Source organism: Quercus suber, unplaced genomic scaffold, assembly GCF_002906115.3.
Source record: "Quercus suber isolate HL8 unplaced genomic scaffold, Cork oak 2.0 scaffold_379, whole genome shotgun sequence".
In the NCBI taxonomy this organism is placed as follows: Eukaryota; Viridiplantae; Streptophyta; class Magnoliopsida; order Fagales; family Fagaceae; genus Quercus; species Quercus suber.
The window spans coordinates 298,533-311,552 of NW_027069831.1; the positions used below are offsets into that span (position 1 = coordinate 298,533).

General features: G+C 34.3%; 1 protein-coding gene across 1 annotated transcript; it reads right to left on the reverse strand.

Annotated features, from left to right (window-relative positions):
* Nucleotides 1-2,726: 2,726 nt before the first annotated feature.
* Nucleotides 2,727-5,247, reverse strand: LOC112001743 (glucan endo-1,3-beta-glucosidase 6). Its single transcript, XM_024033923.2, is given in 3 exon segments — nt 2,727-3,694; nt 4,635-4,914; nt 4,917-5,247. Coding segments are annotated over 3 exon segments (1,140 nt in total). The 5' UTR covers nt 4,966-5,247; the 3' UTR covers nt 2,727-2,883.
* Nucleotides 5,248-13,020: the final 7,773 nt, after the last annotated feature.

Sequence of the window (13,020 nt, forward strand, 5' to 3'; positions counted from 1 at the left end):
TGTCTAGGCTACGTTTGAAGCAAAACCTATAGGACTGTGAGGATACCTACCAATAAATAAATTGGGAGCCCAAATCCACTTTCCTAATTAGTTACGTTCATAGGTCTCTAACCCAAAAAAAAAAAAAAAAAAGGTTCATAGGTTTGGGGCACCACGCCACTCCAATGATGAAGGAAAAAAGTAGATGGCGGTTGTTATATTTAAAGAAACATAAACCGTTAAAAAAGTCGAGAAAATAGATATTTTAATGAAATGTAATATAAAATAAATAATTTGATGTGAATAATTTTTAAAAATGGGGTACATAAAATAGAAAAATTTTGTTCTTATACTAAAATAAATAGAAATTTTTACATGAGCTGATAAGATGGTAAGATATAGAAGATTCTATTAGGAAAATAACAACTTGGGAAATATCTTAATTGAGTAATTAATATAACATATAATGACACCACTTCACCCAAAAAACTTAAATCCTATGAGTTTGAGTTCAACTATATTATATTAACCACTCCATTTTATCATTCTTATTTCGTGGGACTTTACTCACACTTGTATATCTAACAAATTCTTGACCAATCAATATTATAATTGATCTATAATAAAAACTCTAAGACACACAAATTTTTATAAATTTTTTTCATAATTTATTATAGTTGTTATTAAGAGCATTAGCAAAGAAAACATTTTTGGCAAACTCTAATATAAGTAATTACCTTTTTTGTTATGTAGAAAACATTTTTGGTAAACTCTAATATAAGTAATTACCTTTTTTGTTATGTATACTACTTTTTCTTTTTATCCTAAGCTTACTTTGTACACTCACTAATCACTATCTTTAGTCAAATACACATCACATTTATCTCTTTATTTCTTTCCTCCATTTTTTTTCTTTTAAAATTATCATTCTTCTTAATTTTTTTAATCTTTATCAGCTTCTTATACTTCAGACACCACACCTCACACAACTCACATCCAAGTCTCTCTCCCAGTCACCATACTTTACACAGCCACTTCTCTTTACCTTTTTGCCACTCACACCAAAAGAGGTGCAAAGGGAAGAAAGAGACGCAAAGGGATTTGGCAACATGGGTGCGGCTTTGGCCAGTGGCCACCAGGGATATATTATTTTTACTGTAGGGATATATTATTTTTATTGGGTTATTTATATTATTTTAAGGTTTTGTATGTAAAAATAAAAATTGGAGTGTTGGTTGTATTGTAAAGTGGGATTGTATAATAGATGAAGTAACTTTTTAGGTGGTAAAATATAATATTTTTTGGAATTCTGGATGCTAATGCTAATAAGCCTAATTTTTTAACATGCTATAGTAGAAAGGTATTTTAGTATGCTCTAAAAAAATTTGAGATTTGACACATCTTGTTAAGCATGGTTTTCAGTATGTTAAATGCTAAAAATTGAGCATATAGTATACCAAATGTTAGTGCTCTGACAATATATTTGCATGAAAGGAAGACAATGGGAATATTGAGAACAGGATGGAGTTGTTTAATTGCCTAATCTGGATATCTTTTAAAAGGAGAGAGCAAAGTGTTTGAGGGGTAAGATAATCCTCCAAACTTTTCATCTTAAATTTTGGGGGTAATTACACTTAATCATTTTAAACTATACCTCAAATTATACTTTACACTCTAAACTTTCAAAATGCACGATTAGCACTCCAAATTATGACTTATGTTACACTTTACATCATGCCAACAATTTTGTTGTCATCTTGGGCAGAAAACCAAAATTTAGGGTGCAAAGTGTAATCGGAAGTATTATATAGGGTATTAAAATGTAATTTTTCCTTTATTTTTAAATTTTAAGGAATTGAGAAAATGGGTAATTGAGTTTTTTCACGTAGTATCGTCCAGGTTAACAGCCCAATTAACAGTGGGGTGCAAAGATAAACACAGTTTATAGTTTAAGGTTCCATAGTATAATTTTAGGAAGTAAAGTGTAACTTACCCTAAATTCTAGGTAGTGGGATTCAAATTATATTAAAAAAAAATAGATTGACAAGCTTTTTCTTGTGATGTCATTTATATCTATTTCTTTAAATTGAACAAAAAATTGGTTTAATTGTAAATGTATATGATGTCTTCTTCTTCTTCTTCTTCTTCTTTTATTTATTTATTTTTATTTTTTTATAATCATATGATGACTTGTTATTTCCTTTCATTCTCATAATCCCATTATAATTTTTAAAGCGTCCAAAAAAAGGACATCAATATATTTTCTACTACTACTACCTAATTTTTAAAACATTTAAACAATGAAAATCGATAACCCTTTACTCTCCCATCCCTCTAAACTTCCAAAACACATTGTAAAATAACATCACTTTCATATTGGTTCATCGTTGATATTGTCATAATTAGGGCAAAAGCCTGTGAAATTTTTTTCCCTAACATTGCTTAAATATTATACCCTACTTAAGTAAAATTCAAATGGCATGACTATTAAGAAATTGCAAATTAATACTCCACCCTACTTAAGTAAAATTCAAATGGCATGACTATTAAGAAATTGCAAATTAATACTCCACCCTTAGTGATGGCGTGTTAGGGCTATTCAGATTCCAACAACCAAAGTCAAGCCAAACCGGTCGATTCAACCTACTTCTGGCAGTTCCCGATTAGCCAAAACTAATGTAGGTCGATTCACTCTTCGGTTTAAGTTTTAAAACTCCAACAAAAACCAAACGATTGACATATATCTATATATATTTGATATCTTATAAATATATAAAAACAGTAACACACATAAATATTGTCCAAAATAGTATTGTTTTGATTTATACGTAGACATAGAGACAGACAGATAGAAGTATAAGCAAAAAAAACATACTTAACCCAATCCTCTATTTAGGAAGAACCTTAACCGTGGCCAGTGCTAACAGCAAGTCCACAGTCATATCCCACACTTGGTGCCGCATGTGGGTCATCAAGTTTAGCTGATGGCTTCATCACACACCTCTTGCGGTCCACGAATTTCACATTAAGCTGGTATTTTGCTGACCCATCACAATTAAACATCCCCCAGTGGCGTTCAAAACTTCCTGGATCAATGCTCTTAGCATCCTCATCAATCAAACTATACAAGTACGCATCAATCATCCCAGGTCTCATCGGGGTCCCGTTCCCGCCCAATATATGGGTCAAAAAACCTTGGTTGAACCGCTTAGCATACTCTATATTAGCATTTTGATCCCCACCAGTTGGCCAACCAATTTCTCCAACTGTGATTGGCAAATTTCCAAAACCATTCCTGTTTAGTGCCCACACAAGAGTGTCATAGTTTGCATCGAACATATTGTAATAGGTCTTCCCACCATCGTGTATAGGTGTTGCCTTTTCATCAAAGAAGACATACTCAATAGGGAAGTTTGGATCAGTGTAGAGACTTATAAATGGATTGATGTTCACGGCAATGACCCCATTATTGTGAATCAAGAACTTGAAAATGGCAAGCATTTGGTCACGTATGTCGGCTCGGAAGTCACCACCAGAAGGCAGGCCAGTTGAGCTCTCATACATACCATCATTAAGGGGGACTGTAACCATTACTGTGCCACTAAGACCAGCTTTTATCAGGGCAATTTGGACATTCTGCAGAGCAAGGAAGGTTGTTTTGAGAAAGCTTACATTGTAGGTTTCCAAGAAGTGTTGATTTCCAACTGCAACAAACCTGTAGATTCATGTGAACATTGGTGAGATGGAAAGATGGTGATACATTTTGCAGTATTATTAGCCGAAAGTGAGAATTCTTCTACAAGGGAATAGGGAAGCATCATTATACCAAAAGTCAGAGAGTAAGAAACCCAATGGGTTCAATATGGCTATTAGAGAATTGTTATGCAGGATTTATTTTTTGTCTTTTTGAAGCATAAGTTTTTATCCAGCCTACTCCAACTCCAGCTTTCTCTTCACCTAGTGAGTTCTTTTTTTTTTTTTTTTTTTTTTTTTACCTCATAACAAATATCATTGGACATGAACTAACTCCAGCTTTCTCTTCACCTAGTGAGTTTTTTTTTTTTTTTTTTTTTTTTTTTTACCTCATAACAAATATCATTGGACATGAACTTCAGAAAGCAATAAACGATGAATCATTTGAAATTGAAGAGAAAGCATCATGGCATAGATGTCACACTCCTTTCCTTTTTCTTTCTTGTTTCAAAAAATTAGGCATACAACTTACATACCTACAAGTTAACCAATTTGTCAAATAAAATGAATGAAATCCCCCAACTTTCAACCTAAAAGCTCATAATCTGTTTCATATAATAGAAGTTTTACCAACTTCAAGTTGGGGGTATGAGATACAATGCAACCAATTTGGTGTAAAGTTGGCAATTCTCTAAGGAGTTCCATTCAAGGCAATTGGCTGCACTAGCTAGCATGTAATGTGATTTAATTTGGCTTATGATGTTACAGAGGATGTGATCCTATAAGCATTAGCTGACTTATAACCCAGACCAACCATAAGCATGCTTACAATTACCAAACAAGAAGCTTATAACAGCAGTAATAGTTACCAAGAATATTATGCAAGAAATTGTTGATGTTTACGGTATTGGCAGAAGTAATTAGCAAGAGAAAAGATAGAGGAAGTGAAGGAATTAGCTCACCTGATGTTGACATAATTGGTGGTGATATGTGTGGAGACATTTTTGGCAACCCATTTCTCAGCAGCTTTCACACTACTGGCCATGGATGGAAGCATATCATTAGGAATCCCAACCATGACCTCAATCCCAGATTTACCTAGAGCTCTCAATGAATCATAATCTGCATCAAAAAGCTTAACCTTTCGAAACCTATTATCCTTCAGCAACTTCACTACAGTATCTGGAGGCAGAGGGTGACTGCACTGTGTACCCCAGTTGGCACCAATGCCACTCACTGTCACACCATTGAACACAATGAAACCAACGCAATAGAAAATAAAAACCAACCCATGATCTTAATGCCTCAAATCTGCTTTACTAGCCAGCTTCTGTTCAAAACACCCAAGAAATTAGGACCTCTGAAGCTAAAGATAGCTGTATTAGTTCAGCAGGAATGAAAGTAGAGAAAAATTTGACCTAAGAAATACAGCTAGTAGAATAGAAAAAACAAAAGCTTAGGCAGAGAAATAAAAAAATAAAAAAATAAAAAATGGTGAAGAAAAAGTAAAGGCACAATATGAGCAGCGAGTGAGAGAGCAAAGACATTGTTAGACAGACAAACAAACGTACGTAGACAGAGAAATAGGAAAATGATTAACTAAAAATAGAAGAAACGTCGTTCTCCTATTTTTGCTTTTGAGTGGGCAGATTCTGATGACGTTTCTTTAGGCTCTTAACGGCAGTTTGTCATCGGGAGTAGTATTTATGCAGAAAGAAAAAAGAGTGAGCATATTTTGTAGTCAAGAAAATGTATAATATTTTCTTGTGATTGTGCAAGTGCAACATCTGGGAACAGAGGATTTATGTGCTGTGGTTTTTCACCTTATTTCTTACCAGGTTTTCCATGTTAATCATTCCGTCCATGCATGCATGTTTAGCCTCATTTTCACTCCAACACCGCGGCTAATTAAGTTAGCCATTGATGCAATCAATGTTAATAGGCCTAAGTGTGTGCGGGTAGTAAATGACTAACAACTAACATTATTAAAATCTCGTTTTAACCTAATTACCACATGCACTACTCCTAGGTTGCACGACACTTGGTATGGATGTATGGGACTACGGAAATTCTTGAAACGGTTTGGCTTATCTCTAGTTAATTTTAATAAGATATCTCATTTTCTTTTAATAAGAAACAGTCATGTCACTCATTACCTTAGCATAAGGTTGAGATTAAAAATCAACACCACATCATCTTTCTCTCGAAGAGAGAAACTAAGAAACAAGCATATTTGTAGTTTTGCAACACAGTAGTGAAGGAAACGAAATTCTCAGATTAATCAAAGCTTGAAAGTTAAATTGATAAAACCTGAAAAAAATCATAAAATATCAAAATTAGATATTCATGAACAACAACCAAATATTTTCATTGGGGTATTCTCAAAAGGAAAAAAAAAAAAATTAGATTTTAAATTGACTCTCTTTTATAGGGTTAATGGGTTTGTTTCTGATCTTAAAATTGATTAGAGAGAAACTGAGTACAAAAAACTGAGTCTTTTTTGTCTGTGATATGAATTAAAATAAGGCACAGTATGAGCAACAAGTGAGAGAGCAAAGATACTGTTAGAGACAGACAAACAAACGTACGTAGACAGAGAAATAGGAAAATGATTAACCAAAAAAAGAAGAAACGTCATTATCATATTTTTGCTTTTGAGTGTGCAGATTCTGATGACGTTTCTTTAGGCTCTTAACGGCAGTTTGTCATCGAGAGTATAATTTTTGCAGAAAGGAAAACGAGTGAGCATATTTTGTAGTCAAGAGAATGTATAATATTTTCTAGTGGTTGTGCAAGTGCAACATCTGGGAGCAGAGAATTTATGTGCTGGTTTTTCACCTTATTTCTTAGTTCTTACGAGGTTTAGCCTCATTTTCACTTAAACACCACGGCTAATTAAGTTAGCCATTGATGCAACCAATGTTTATGTGCCCAAGTGTGTGCGGTAGTAAATGACTAACAACTAACATTATTATAATCTCCCTTTAACCTAATTACCGCATGCACTACTCCTAGGTTGCACGGACACCTCGTACGGATGTAGATACGAGGCTACGACAATTTTTTAAAGAGTTTAGTTTACTTCGAATTAACTTTTTAATAAGACATCTCACTTTTCTTAAAATCTCTCCAAACAAACACACCTTAGTGGGTACAACATGGTAGAGGGAAAATTTTTTTAGAGAAATAAAGTCTAGTTTAGATTGAGAAAGTGGTTGTCTTAAAATCAATCTAGTTACCTAGGTGAAACACAAAATTTTATTAACGATTTCTCTTTTTTTCCCTCTACTTTGTTATTGTCTAGAATAATAAAAATGAATAATAGATATGAATAGGGGCTTCAAATTGAAACGGTTTCATAAGTTTTGAACTTTAATTTACAAAATTAAAAACCCGTACCTAACATGAAATAAGGTGAAAATCATGGGCATTTTTATGTAATTTCTCGTTAATAAAATAATAACATTAGAACAGTCGTATAGCTTGATGTTTGAACTCTGCATCGCTGAATTTTTGTCCATGGCTAATGTAATTTCTTAATTTTATGCTAGTTCAAATGAAGATATAACTTTCAATTTGACTCACTTGTTGCACACTAATGTTAAAATGCTAGAATGCAGTACAAGAGTACATACATGTATTCTTTTAGTATTACTTATAAAAATTTATTTCAATTTTATCACTTCCATTTTTCTTTGATTTTGTTAATTATAGCTGAAGATGGATCAAATCGTGGCTAGGTTTCATGCTATAAACTCTTACTTTGTTCTTTTAGAAGAAAAAAAATTATAGTAATCAAAGGTCATAGTTTTATGGTTTTTGTGAGGATTTGTGGTTGTTTGGGGCTTGATTTTTGTGCATATCTCATTTTGGTGATTGGTCTTTTTTTTTATATTCAGTCTTGCATGCATTTGATATTACTCTCTTTTTAGAAATCGGAGTAGAATGGGATTTGAAATTTAAAAATTTCATGTTAGTTTAGATTTCTAATTTGGGGTTTTTTTTTAGGGGGTAAGCAAGGTTTTGAAACCCGAACCGGACCATACGGTCCAACCAGGAAAACCTCAAACTACTCATTTTTGTTGTTTTTTAGCCTCAAGAACTGCTCTATGGGAAAAAAACAGGAACTCGTGCGAACTGCGATCGAACCTTATAGTTCTGAGAATTGTGAACAATTCTTGTGGTTGTCGCGATTCCTTTTTTTTTTTTTTTTTTTCCAGCAAATACCGACTGAAATTAAAGATTTGCCGGCATGCACTTTGGACTTTTTTCAGATCTGGAACCAAAAGATTTGTGAAGGGAAAAAAAAAACAAACTGAGAAGAAGAAGATGACAAAGTAGGGGCTGTGCGAAGTTGAAGCAATAAGCTAGCAACCCAGCACAGATCGCTAGTCATGGCCTTTATCTTCGTCTTCTGCTTATATTTCTTCTTCTTTCTTCTTTTTCTTCTTCTTCTCTTTCTTCTTTTTGTCTCCACTGCTGTGGTTTCCACCCTTCTCTCTGTTTATGCTTGTTTTGAATTCTTTTTTATATTCCAAAGCCCCTTCACGTGATTTGCATTGGGAAATAAGACAACTTTTGATTTTTGAATTAAAGATGGCAAAATGTTTCAGCCGTTAGATCTTTGAGCCCGTGATGTGGCACTAGCCACTTCTTTGTATTTTTTCCATTAATAGTACAATGAATAGAGAGAGCATGCTGTTTTTTTTTTTTTTTTTTTTTTTTTTTTTTGTAATGCTGCAAGTATGGTACACTGTGGACATTACTGCACAATGCACAAGATGGCCAATGCTAATGGAGTTGTTGAGTTTTGACCATTCAAACTTTTTTTTTTTTGGAGAAAAGACCTTTCAAACTTTGCGACATCATAATTGTGACAAAAAAGTTGTGAAATATTTTGTAACACTAGATTTTTTAGGTATAAAAAAAATTGCAAATATTAATTAAAAGTACTCATAATATTTTATTTGTTATATTTTTCGTGTGTGTTCTAATAAGTATTACTGTTTACTCAAAAAAACTTTAGTTTGAATAGTAGAGAAAAAATAGTGACTTAACAGATACAATTAAGTATATAATAATTATTTTAATTTAAAATTACTAAGTATCCTTCTAATTTCTATATTATTACAGTATTAGTGTATTACTATCACGAGTTTAACTAATCAACATATAAATAAATAAATAAAATATTATATCTATGTATGCTTAGGATATGATATTTCTTATTTGTCTTGCGAAAATTATGATATGAAAAAATACATTTGAAAGATAGATTTCTATATTTAATTGGGTCATTTAATTTCATTTTTCTATTTATACTAATTTAATATATTTATTTATATTTAAATATTTATTAAATTAATTATGACATCATCACGGTTCGATCTTAAAAACCTTAAACCTCTCCTTTTTACGATTCAATGAATAGTTCGGATCTGAAAACTTTGGGGGTAAATTAGAGCACCCTCTCTTGAGATTTATTGAAATGACCCCTTGAAATTCAACATTTCATTTTAGTTTAGATTTTGGTAATTTCGTAATTTTGGCTCTTGTATCATGAAATTGGTTAATCTAATATTTGATTGGGACAAAGTAAATTATTATTATTTTTTTAATAATTCTCTTGATCCCAAATAAAATATGAAATTTTTTTATATTTTTGGACTTAATTTGGGATTTTCACATGTAATCTAATGCGAACAAAATACGGTGTCAACCATCCTTCTATAATCAATCAAGTTAAAAATACCCTCATAGATTTCTCATGGAAGAGGTGAGAAGCAAAACTAGTATGGGATTGAGATTGTCTTCCAAGACCGAAGAGGACTTGAGAATTAAAAGAATGGATCAATAAAACAAACAGGAATCATATTTGGTATTTTGTAACAATCATAAGATCATTTAGTTTATGTGTCTCAAACCTTTCTTGGTTATTTACCGCTATATATGCTAGCCCTCGCTTAGCTGAACGAAGAATTCTTTGGTCCAATATAGAAGAGGTAGGACAATTACATAATCTTCCTTGGTTGATGATTGGAGATTTCAATGAAGTGCTTGGTGGGGAGGATAAATTTGGGGGGAATCATATAAATTTAAATAAGGCCCTAGAGTTCAAAAATTGTTTGGATTCTTGCAATTTTGTTGACCTTGGTTTTGCTGGCCTAAAATATACTTGGACCAATAGAAGGCAGCTTTCAGACCTGATTTTGGAACGTTTAGATAGATGTTTTGCTAATCCTAGTTGGAGAATTTTGTACCCTGAAGCAGTAGTTACTTATCTCCCTAGGACTTTTTCTGACCATCATCCTGTGTTGATTGAATTATGGAGACCCAATATGAACAGATTGGTGAGGCCTTTCCGTTTCCAAACGATGTGGCTTCTTCATCCAGATTTCCATAGGATTGTTAAGGAAGCTTGGCCCACTGATGCCCATTTACAACTGGCCATTCTAGATTTTACTAGGAAGGGTAGGGAGTGGAATTATGAGGTATTTGAAAATCTCTTTGCCAAAAAAAGAGAGTGCTAGCTAGATTAAATGGAACTCAAAAGGCGTTGGCTGAAAATCCTAGTGAGTCTCTTATGAGGCTTAAGAATCATCTCATTAAGGAGTACTCCTCTGTCTTGCTCTAGGAAGAGGAGATTTGGGCCCTTAAGTCCAAGATTAGTGTAACTGCCTTTGGGGACAGAAACACTTCTTATTTTCATGTGAATACTGTTGTTCAAAGGCATAGAAATAAAATGAGGTGTTTAAAGGATAGCATGGGGGATTGGATAGTAGAAGAAGAAGCAGTGCAAGAGCATATTTTGAATGGGTTCAAGAAGCTCTATTCTACGAGTTTGGAGATGTCTTATAGGTTTTCTCAAGTGTCTGAATTCTCAGGTAACTTTCTCTCGGAAGAAGAAATAAATTGGATGGGTACGGAAGTCTCTGATGAAGATGTTAGGAATGGGTTGTGGGCTTTGAAACCTTTTAAAGCCCCAGGGTCGGATGGTTTCCATGCTGGCTTTTATCAATATTTTTAGCATGATGTGGGGAAATCAGTTTGTGAAGAGGTGAAGGCCATTTTTAAGGATGATTTAGTGTCGGATTATCTAAATGATACGCTTGTGACTCTCATTCCGAAATGTAAAAGCCCTGAATCCTTAAGCAATTATAGGCCGATTATTCTTTGCAATTCGGTCTATAAGATCGTTTCTAAGATTTTAGTGGAAAGGATTAGACCTTACCTAAACAAGCTTGTGTCTCCTATCCAATCAGCCTTTGTGCCCAGGAGAAAGGGGATAGATAATGTCTTAATTGCTCAAGAACTTTTCTATGCGCTAGATAGCAAGAAAGGTAAGGAAGGGTGTATGGCTATCAAGGTGGATTTGGAGGCGGCGTATGATAGATTGGAGTGGTGCTTTATTTACAAAGTTCTTCAAGCATATCACTTTCCCCAAAACATTGTTAAGGTGATAATGAGCTGTGTCACATCTACTAAGATATCAATTCTGTTTAATGTAGGGGCTTTGGAGTTGTTTAATCCTTCAAGAGGGATTCGACAAGGAGACCCACTGTCACCGTATTTATTCATTTTGTGCATGGAGTATTAGGCCATTTAATAGAGAAGAAATGTTTGGAAGGAGTATGGAAACCTTGAAAGCATCCAGGGATAATATAGGAATCTCCCATTTATTTTTTGCGGATGATCTAATTCTCTTTGCCAAAGTAGATGCGGATTCTTGTGAAGCTATTTCGGAAGTGTTGGATGAGTTTTGTGAAGAGTCAAGTCAAAAGGTGAGTGTGGAGAAGTCAAGAATTTATTTTTCCCCCAACATGCAAGTTGATTTGAGAAGAGAAATCTGTTCTAAGTTGGGAATACAAGCTACGGCTAATATTAGGAACTACCTGGGGTTTCCGATTAAGCATAAAGGGGTTCCAAGAAATAGATTGAACTTTATAGTTGAGAGGGTTATGAATAAGCTAGCTGGTTGGAAGGCTAAGTTTTTATCATTTGCAGGGAAGGTCTGTATTGGTGAAATCAGTCATGTCATCTATCCCTAATTATGTAATGCAGGCTGCTGCCCTCCCTGCTCATCTTTGTGAAAAATTAGACAAAATTAATCGTGATTTCTTGTGGGGTTCTTCTAGTGAAAAGAGAAGGCTGCATTTGGTGGGTTGGAGTAAGATTATTCGGCTTAAGGAAGAGGGAGGACTTGGGATTCAAGCTACTAGAGCTAAGAATTTGGCTCTACTAGCCAAACTAAACTGGAGAATGTATCAGGAAAAAGAAAGTCTATGGGCTAAAGTGATCTTAAGGAAGTATTGCTTGGTAGAGAGAAGGAGAGCTAGAGACCCGGATAAGCTACTAGGTTCTCCAAACTGGAGAGCTATTAAGGCGGGCTTTCAAACATTTGCTGATGGCATTTGTTGGGGGGTTGGAAATAGAGAAAGAGTAAAAATATGGACTGATAATTGGATGAGGGGGAGTTCCTTGAGAGAGTTGATTGAACGCCCTTTGACTCCAAGGGAGACTGATATGAAGTTGTCTGAATTGCTTCTTGGGCTAATACAGGAGTGGAAGTGGGAAGTTCTATCCTTTGAGTTGCCTCCTTGTGTTAAGGAGAGGATTAAGGCTATTCTAAGGTAGCAGGTGAATAGAGGGGAAGATGTCATTATGTGGAAATATTCTAAGAATGGAGAGTTTAACACCAAGTCTGCCTATGCCTTGCCAATGGGTATGCAGCAAAATTTTGCGCCTTTCAATGGGCAATGGATATGGAAGATAGACACATTGCCAAGAATTATTAGTTTTCTTTGGTTGTGTATGCATAACAGTTTGCCTGTGAGGTTTGTGTTAGCTATGAGAGGCATAATAATTGATAGTTGCTGCCCTTTGTCTAAAAATTTCCCGGAAACCATAAGCCATCTGTTGAGAGATTGTGTGGTGGCAAAAAATTTCTAGTATATACTTAAGGTACCCCCTGAAATGGTTAGTTCATTTATTGATATGGATTTGATGTGTTGGCTGAGATTTAACTGTCAAAGTAAGGTGTCTCATTCCTCTTTGGTGTCGTGGAGCTATATTTTTACTTTTGCCATTTGGAATTTATGGAAACAAAGAAATGGAATGGTGTTTAATAATAATACCTTGAATGTTACTTTACATAGAATTAGTAAGAATCAAGCTTTGGAATTTTATTACTGTGTGGGTAAGCTCAAAAGTCAAAGGAGCAAGGTGGTGTGTACTGTTAGTTGGAAAAAACCTCCTTCGGGTTAGCATAAGTTAAATACGGATGGGCCCTCTCTTGGTAATTCGGGTATGGCAGGAGGAGGTGGGATTATTAGAGATAGCGAAGGTAGG